Source organism: Crocuta crocuta, unplaced genomic scaffold, assembly GCF_008692635.1.
Source record: "Crocuta crocuta isolate KB4526 unplaced genomic scaffold, BGI_CrCroc_1.0 scaffold133, whole genome shotgun sequence".
Classification (NCBI taxonomy): Eukaryota; Metazoa; Chordata; class Mammalia; order Carnivora; family Hyaenidae; genus Crocuta; species Crocuta crocuta.
Genome location: NW_027529438.1, coordinates 4,058,301 through 4,066,834, shown reverse-complemented (window position 1 = coordinate 4,066,834; position 8,534 = coordinate 4,058,301). Strand labels below are relative to the sequence as shown.

Genomic DNA, 8,534 nt, shown 5'->3' with positions numbered 1-8,534 from the left:
CCCGTCTGCTGTGGGTGGCCCCCCCCGGGGGCGCGGCATGGTGCCCTTCCCCCGCCGTTCCCATCGTGGCAGCGTTGAACCCGGGCGTAGTGTGCAGAGCCCGCGTCCGCAGCGATCCCCTGGTCTTCCTCCCCAACAGTGCTGTTTGGAGAAATCACACGGCTTTTGAACCACATTATGGCTGTGACCACACACGCTCTGGACATTGGGGCTATGACCCCTTTCTTCTGGATGTTTGAAGAGAGGGAGAAGGTAAGAGGGGGAGGGAAGGGTGGGCCAGGCAGGGAGGCACAGGAAGTGGAGGAGGTACGACGGGGCCAAGAGATGAAAAGGAGACCGGACGCAGAGCGTGTGGAGGAAGAAGGTACATTGAACGGGGGCCGTACTCTTCTGGGACTCGGTGTCAGGGGGGCTTGGTTGGGCGCACGAAGGCAGAGGGCAGGGGAGTGGACCACAGTGTTGGTGGACTTAGGGGCCCTGGGGACTGTGTCATTAATTCCCAGTGTGTCCTGTCTAGATGTTTGAATTCTATGAGCGCGTGTCTGGGGCTCGGATGCATGCTGCCTACGTCCGGCCAGGAGGTGTGCATCAGGTGAGTGGACTCCCCTGCCTTCTTGAACTTTCCGTCCATGCCTGTATCCTCCGTGGCCACTGGAGGGCAGCCCTAGCTGACGGAAACTCCAGCCCTGGACATTGGGGCAGGGAGGCTGAGCATACTCCGTCCTTCTCCATTTGGCCTCCAGGACCTACCCCTTGGGCTTATGGATGACATTTATGAGTTTTCTAAGAACTTCTCTCTTCGGATTGATGAGTTGGAAGAGGTAAGAGAGGAGCTGGTGGGAAAAGTCCCTCATTTCCCCTCAAAAAGTCTTGTGGGTTTTGGTCCCTGGTTGTAAAGAAATCCAGAGGCGTTTGGAGGGAGGCTGGGGAGTTCACACACTAGTTTTCTTGATCAATAGATGCTGACCAACAACAGGATCTGGAAAAACCGGACAGTTGACATCGGGATTGTGACAGCCGAAGACGCCCTGAACTATGGATTTAGGTGGAGGACTGACTTCTGTCCTTAGGGGGCGCCTGGGGGGGCTCAGTCAGCTCAGCGGCCAACCCGGCTTTGGCTCCAGTCCTGATCTCATGGTTTGTGAGTTCGAGCCCCATGTTGGGCTCTGCGCTGATGGCACGGAGCCTGCTTGGGATCTCCTCTCTCTCTGTCCCTCCCCTGTTCTTTTGCACACTCTCTTTCTCGTTCTCTCTCAAAATAAGTATTTAACAAAATTTTTTAAATACAAAAACAAAAAACAAAAAAGACTTTTCGGACACGGGGCAGTTCCAGCCTGGTATCTTGGCTTCGGGAAGGCATGGCACCTTCCCCGCCGTGCTCTGGGATCCTGTGCGTGCCCAGACTGTGGGGGAGGGAAAGGGGAGACTGAGGAGGAAAGTGAGCCTCCTCTTTTGATTTTGTGGACAATGACCCATGTCCCCATCATACTCCACAGCGGCGTGATGCTCCGCGGCTCAGGCATCCAGTGGGACCTGCGGAAGACCCAGCCCTATGACGTTTACGACCAGGTGGACTTTGATGTGCCTATTGGCTCTCGAGGGGACTGCTATGATAGGTGAGGCCATTTCCTTTCAGCTCGTTTCCCAGCTCTTTCCCCTGTCTGACTTTTCTTTTGCTACTTTCTTTATTCCCAGATTTTCTTAAATCGGAGCTCTTGTGTCTGTTAAACAAGGTGGTTTTTTGAAGCACTTTCATGTGGGTGCATCTTATTTTGCCCTTATTTATTCTCATGACTTAGACTTTTTTTAACATGTATTTATTTATTTGAAAAATTTTTTTGTTTGTTTTATTTATTTCTGAGAGAGAGAGAGGCAGCATGAGGAGGGGAGGGTCAGAGAGAGAGAGAGACACAGAATCTGAAACAGGCTCCGGCCTCTGAGCTGTCAGCACAGAGCCCCTAGCGGCGCTCGAACCCACGAGCCACGAGATCATGACCCTAGCTGAAGTTGGACGCCCAACCGACTGAACCACCCAGGCGCCCCAGTCCTCACGTCTTAGATGGGACTAGTCTTGGCTGCATTTTACAGCTGAGGAAGCTGAGGCGTACAAGTGAGCGATCAGCCCAGGATTATCCTGTTAGTGGTGGTTGGGACTAAAACCCTCCCGACCCAGGGCTCTTCCCACCAGATTCTAAGAGTCACATTCCATTCTTGTTTGCTGACCCTGAAAAGATCCGCTTCTGTTTTCTTTGTGAGTCCTTTTGACCCTTACCCGTTCCAAGGTCCAAGAAGTGGCCAAGAGGGTAGTTAAAGAGGGAAGTGGTACAGGGCACGGTCTGGGAAGATCAGGAGGGGACATGGGGCAGGAGCCAAAACCAGACCCAGAAGACTGTAGGTTTTCCTCGGGGGCCAGGCCAAGCAGAGACGCCGCGCCAGGAGAAAAGAGGAAGGGGAAAGGCAGCCAGCGTTTTTTGGGTCAGCCCCGGGCGTCCCTCCCGGCCTCCCCGTCTGATGCCCTGACCAGCCCCCTCTCGCTCTGAGCCTGTCTCCTCCACTTCAGGTACCTGTGTCGGGTGGAGGAGATGCGCCAGTCCCTTCGAATCATCTTGCAGTGTCTCAACAAGATGCCTCCTGGGGAGATCAAGGTCGATGACGCCAAAGTGTCTCCGCCTAAGCGAGCAGAGATGAAGGTGGGCCCTGGGGAGAGGGCAAGGGGAACAGGGCCGCCCGCCAGGGAGGAGTAGCCTCAGATGACATCCTACCTGTCACGTTTCCTTCTTGAAAGAATTCGCCGTAGGAGTCATAAGCTCCCCTAGCCTCCCCTTTCCTTCTGGGTCTTCCCTGCTCGCTCACCGTGTCGGCTTTAGCCTCCCCAAGGCCAGAGGAGGTTTTCTGTGCTGGGGAAGGCCCGGCAGACCTTTGGCTCGGCTCACCAATGCTCCCTTCTCATCTTACCAGACTTCCATGGAGTCACTGATCCATCACTTTAAGCTGTATACAGAGGGCTACCAGGTCCCTCCGGGGGCCACGTACACCGCCATCGAGGCTCCTAAGGTGAGAGGAGACGGGGAAGGACCAGGCTGTCTGTGCACGGGGTGGGGGGGACGGGAGACAGATGCCCCAGCAGGTGCTTGGTCGCCAGCGAGGGGGAGGACCCGTGGGCGAATAGGGAGGTTTTCTTGGCAGAGAAGAGCCTTCTTCCCGTTAACGGAGGCAGCAACCCTTCTTCCTTGAACAGGGGGAGTTCGGGGTGTACCTGGTGTCCGACGGCAGCAGCCGCCCCTACCGGTGCAAGATCAAGGCTCCTGGTTTTGCCCACCTGGTAAGAACCAACCCCAGTGACTCACTCTCCAGTAAATGGGTCTGTAATTCTCGACCCTGGTTGAGGTTTTCACGAACTTTCCTTCCTTCGCCCCCCACCCTGCTAATCTTGCTTAACACTGTGGCCATCTCGATCTCTCCAGGCCGGTCTGGACAAGATGTCGAAGGGCCACATGCTGGCGGATGTCGTTGCCATCATAGGTACGAGGCCTGTCTGTAGCAGAGATGTCGTAGGCGAGGGGGTCCGGTACTCTAACCGGGGACAGAAGCCGGACACTTCCTGTTCAGCGTAGACCATGGGCATGGACCCAAATCCTCAATCCCCTGGGCACAGTGATGGGTGCTGGATTTTTGGGTAACACCGCTTTTTTCCTCCTCCCATTGATCTCTCAGGTACCCAAGATATTGTGTTTGGAGAAGTGGATCGGTGAGCAGGGGGGTAGCGTTTGATCTCCCTGCCTGTCTGCTTCCTCCTGGGAGCCGGGCCGTCGCTGGAAAGGGACTCTGTGTGTGTATGCGTGTGTGTACACGTGCGTGAACACTTCGCCGTCAGGCTCTCCGTGCATGTACTAGAAAAGGAGAAATTATAATAAATTAGCCGCCTTCCGGCCCCGGTGCCCAAACTCCTGGTATGTCTTCCTCAGTACCTCCTGTCTTTCCCTTTGCTGGTAAACTCGAGAACTGTTCATCAACCCTCCACTTCTCTCTGACACTCAGTTCTTGGCAGTTTTTCCTGTTCATCGCCACCCCCTTCTGTGACTCTCGTCCTTCCCACTTCTCCATTCCCCGTTTCCTCTTTCCCCCTCGGTTCCCCCCGGCCCAAGCTTTGCTGCCTCCACGAACTGGTAAACCCCTCAGATCCAGACTGGGGTCGGCTCTCAAGGAGTCTGAAGGGACAGTTTATTCCAGCTGGATCTGAACAGGGCAGGGGTGATGCCAGGTGGACTAGGCCTTTCTCAAGCGTGGGAGCCCCCTCCCCCTTTCCCCTGGTGGCAGGGGCTTCGTCACTCAAGGCCTGAGGGGTGAGAGCCCAGCCCGAGCTCCCTTAGTTGGCCCTTCCGGGAGCCGCCCGGGCTCTGGTGCAGGAAGGGGAAGGGGCCGAAGCCGGGGGAAGGCGGGGCAGGAAGGGGGGAACTCTGTGGTCAGGGAGCCGCTCGCTGAGCACAGCTGCGCAGTGCTGGTCGCGCGTCCGATACCCAGCTCGCCGCCCTCAGCTCCTGCCCAAGATGATTCCAGCAGTGCTCTTGATCTTCCTCCTCTCGGTGGAACAAGCAGGTGAGAGGGTTTGGCGCGGGCACACAGCTGGGCTCGGGGGCGGCAGTCCCGGGCACGCGTCCTGGGGAACCGAGGCAGGGGCAGACGAGGGCTGGCCGGGGGGCGGGGGGGCCGCAAGGCTCGGATGGACACCGAGACCTTGAGGCTGGTCCTGTCTGGTCCCCGGCAGAGCGGGAGAGCCCTGTTCCGTCCTTTCTGGTCTTGACTTTTCCAGGACTGGTAGTGGGTAAGGCTTCAGTTCGGCAGGGAATGGTTGTGCGACGTGAAGAGCCGGCCTGGGGAGGAGCGCCGCTCCCCGTGATCGCCATTTCCTGTGTGGTGTCGTTAGGCCGGTCCGCTGGGAGCCCCTCTCCAGCCGGTTCATACTATTTACAAAGGTCCTTGAGGAAGGCGGGAGCCGTCCTTCGGCTTGGGGGTGAGGCAGGGATAAGCAGAGCAGCCCCGCCCTCTGCCCTTGTGGGTCTTCACCTGCAGGGACCGTTCTGCCCACGGCCGCCATGAGGGTGGGCAGCAGGCGGTGCGGGCTCTAGAGACCCGAGCACCAGCCCAGAAGCGGGGGGCAGACGGGGGAAGGTCTCAGCAGCTCTAGGGCTCCCGCCACTCAGCCCCGGAACTGCCAGCTCTTGCTCGCTTTGGGCTGTCCGTGTGTATGTGTTTTGGAGAGGGTGGCCGCTGAGGGTCGCGGAGAAGGGGGTTAGTGGAACTTCAGGGAAATGGGAAATTGAAAGACTGGGGAGTCCAGCAGCCCAGCTGTGAAGCGGAGGGGGGATCCTGTGACCCCCCCCCACCAGCCTGCTGCCATGGGATGGGAACAGAGCAGGGGCACCGAGGCAGAGGGCGGGACGTGAGCTCCCACAGCAGAGAGCCCGGATTTGAGCTCCAGCTCTGGTCACTTCGCCCTTTGGCCCTGAAGGAGTTACTTAGCTCTTCCCAGCCTCAGTTTCGTCATTCTGTAAAATGGTGACCATGATGTCTCTCCCTCCCCCACCCCCCCACTGTGGGGTAGTTTTGTGATTTATGCAATATTGTGTGAAAGAACATCAGGGCAAAGAAAGTTCTGCGCTGACCTCACTCGTGCCCACAAGCCTTTCAGATAGGGGCTGAGGGCAGACGGGCTGGTGCTCAGACCCTATTTGATTTTTTTTTTTTTGGAGTTTTTATTTATTTTTGAGAGAGAGGGAGAGGAAAAGAGAGACAGAGTATGAGTAGGGGAGGGGCAGAGAGAGAGGGAGACAGAATCCAAAGCAGGCTCCCGGCTCTGAGCTGTCAACACGGCCCCGTCGGGCTCAAACCCACGAATCTTGAGGTTATAACCTGAGCCGAAGTCAGAAGCTGAACCAACTGAGCCACCCAGGTGCCCCCTTATTTGATTGATTTTTTTTTTAAGTTTATGTATTTATTTTGAGAGAGAGAGAATCCCAATCAGGTCCTGCACCACGAGCTCAGAGCCCCTCGTAGGACTCAAGCCCACGAACCGCGAGATCATGACCTGAGCCAAAATCGAGAATTGGAGGCTTAACTGACTGAGCCACCCGGGCACCCAGCTATTTGATTTTTTTGATTGCATAAAACTTCCTCTCCCTGTGGCCCGGGGTGAGTGAGTAACAGGGCAGAGTGTCCAGACCCGGAATCCAGCCTGTGGTCGTCCCGCCGAGCCTGGGCTAAGAGGCTCACCCGGCCGTGTGCGAAGCCATCGGGATCTCTGAGGCCTAGCGAAGCGGACACCTGTTTTTCCATTTTTAAGCGCCCTGTAGTGGGCCCCAGAGTGATGAGGCCGGGGCTCCCGGATAACCAATAAGTGAGCAATTGCCTTCCCTCCCTTCCCCGGCTCACATCCTTCCTGTCCAGCCCTCAGCCACAGGTCACAGGACTCAGCAGAGACACCCCTGTGGTTTCTTTAGTGAAATTTGTCACTGCCTGTCCCTCACCCTACCCCTCTGGGCTGAGGTTTTTGGTCTTAGCCCAGTGAACTCAGATAAGTCCCTTGAGGGTGGTGAAGTGCTCAGTGGGGCCTGAGGAACTGACAGTGCAGAACCAGAGGGCTGGGGGGCCGCGGGGTGGTCCCCAGCTCTGAGCACCTGTAGGTCGCCGTCAAAGCAGAACCCTTCATACTTCCTGTCCCAGCCCTGCCCTAGCGCCAGGGAGACGCCTGTAGGCTGAGGCAAATAGGATCCAGGGAGGAAGATGGAGCGTCTCTCCTTGGAGGACCCCGCCAGGCCCCGCCTACCTGCCACACCCCTTTCCCTTCTGTCCTCTGAGAGCCAGACCTTCCCTGATGCCCGTGACCCCTCGGGCACTCTCTATCCCCTCAGCCGCCCTCGGAGAGCCTCAGCTCTGCTATATCTTGGACGCCATCTTGTTCTTGTATGGTATTGTCCTCACCCTGCTCTACTGTAGACTCAAGGTAAGGCTGGGGGAGGGATGGAGGGGGAGAGGCCTGGAAAGAGGCATGGGAGGGCCGCGTAGCAGGGCTTTGAGGAGAGGGACTTAACGGGCTCCCCACAAAGTTAGGAGGGACGAGGTTGGGCCGCTGACTTTGCCTTTTCTAATGCCCTTCCCCCTGCTCCATCCAGATCCAGGTGCGAAAGGCAGCGGTAGCCAGCTATGAGGTATGGAGCCTTCCACACACGGGGGTCCGTTTTACAGACTCCCAGCCTCGGGGTCTGCGGCCTCTGGGAGGGCATGAGTCTTGGGCGCCCGTCTGTATGAGCTTCAGAGCCCCCGCCCCCACACCCTGTCACCTAGCCAAGTCACAAGTGAAATATTCGGCAGGTGACGCGGGAGAGTCAAGGGGAGGGTGACAATGCGTATGTGAGTTGTATGTGGGGTGCATATGTGCATCTGTAGCCATGTGGGCGGACGGCATTCATGCCCTGGGGTATCCGTGTGAGGCCCTGCCAGCCAGCCCTGGCCGGATACCTCACTGGGTGGGGAAGAAGATGGTGCGGGACCACGAAGGAGGTGCGGGTCTCTAATGCCTTGCCCCTTTTGCCTCCGCAGAAATCAGATGGCATTTACACGGTGAGTGACCCTGTCTCCCTCCACCGCAGTCCCAGGAAGTCAGCAGAAGAGGGGGGGACTTCGTGTGACTTTTGGAAGACATTGGGTCTGGCCGGGTGGGTGGGAGCCCTGACCATCCTCTGACCTCCACCCCCAGGGCCTGAGCACCCGGAACCAGGAGACTTATGAGACCTTGAAGCACGAGAAACCACCCCAGTAACTCTAGGACAGATGCCCTTGGCCGCACCCTTCTGCGCCTCTTCTCCTCCCAGCCCCCACGGTCGGCGTCACGCATGCGTCCCGTTAATGCCAGCTGACTCTGCCTCTGCAATGACGCTGTGCCCCCCATTAATGGGCACCAGTGATTGTTCCTCCTTGTCGGAGACCTGTGCTCAGATGCTAGTCAGTAATGTTTATATTCTAGTCTCCCCTCCTTGCCCACCCTTCTCTTTCCCATCTCCAACTCTCACTTAACAATGACCAGAGGGGACCCCCAATAAAGCCTCCACAGACTGGGCTCCATTCGTTCATTTACCGTGTATTTATTCAGCCTCTACGGGCACTAGGCTGGGTCCTGAAGATACCGTTTTTGAGTAAACAGCCCCTGACCTTATAGAGCTCACGGTCTAACAGACATCAGGGTGACCCTTGTCCCGTCAAGGGACAAAAGCTGACTGTGGCTGCCGGGGTTGGGGGGATGAGACCCCTGGCCTCAGGTTCTCTGGCACGGAACTCGAGCAGAGAGTGAAGTGTTGGGAATCGAGGCGTATTTAGAAACACTGGAACCCAAGAATGACACCTGCGTCCAGCTTGGCTTTCCGTGTCTGGCAGCCGAGCCAAGGTTGGGTCGTGGAGAAGCCTGGCCATCCAACCCGCGCCGGTCAGAGTGAGCCTCAGGGAGCAGCGGGGGGGGGGGGGGGGGGGGGGGTCCCGGGGGG

General features: G+C 57.5%; 2 protein-coding genes across 2 annotated transcripts in view; both read left to right on the top strand.

Annotated features, from left to right (window-relative positions):
* NDUFS2 (NADH:ubiquinone oxidoreductase core subunit S2) overlaps positions 1-3,938 on the top strand; it is a 12,400-nt gene extending 8,462 nt beyond the window's left edge. The window contains exons 5-14 of the mRNA XM_077760015.1: positions 140-252; positions 518-592; positions 744-821; positions 960-1,045; positions 1,497-1,616; positions 2,561-2,690; positions 2,959-3,054; positions 3,239-3,322; positions 3,465-3,522; positions 3,715-3,938. Coding sequence (XP_077616141.1) covers positions 140-252; positions 518-592; positions 744-821; positions 960-1,045; positions 1,497-1,616; positions 2,561-2,690; positions 2,959-3,054; positions 3,239-3,322; positions 3,465-3,522; positions 3,715-3,752 — 878 coding nt within the window. The 3' untranslated portion in view covers positions 3,753-3,938. The remainder of the gene's footprint in view (positions 1-139; positions 253-517; positions 593-743; positions 822-959; positions 1,046-1,496; positions 1,617-2,560; positions 2,691-2,958; positions 3,055-3,238; positions 3,323-3,464; positions 3,523-3,714) is intronic.
* Positions 3,939-4,446: 508 nt separating this feature from the next.
* Positions 4,447-8,118, top strand: FCER1G (Fc epsilon receptor Ig). Its single transcript, XM_077760076.1, has 5 exons — positions 4,447-4,596; positions 6,909-7,000; positions 7,170-7,205; positions 7,597-7,617; positions 7,754-8,118. Exons 1-5 carry the CDS (start codon positions 4,548-4,550, stop codon positions 7,814-7,816), a joined length of 261 nt encoding a protein of 86 aa, XP_077616202.1. The 5' UTR covers positions 4,447-4,547; the 3' UTR covers positions 7,817-8,118.
* The last annotated feature ends 416 nt before the right edge of the window (positions 8,119-8,534 follow it).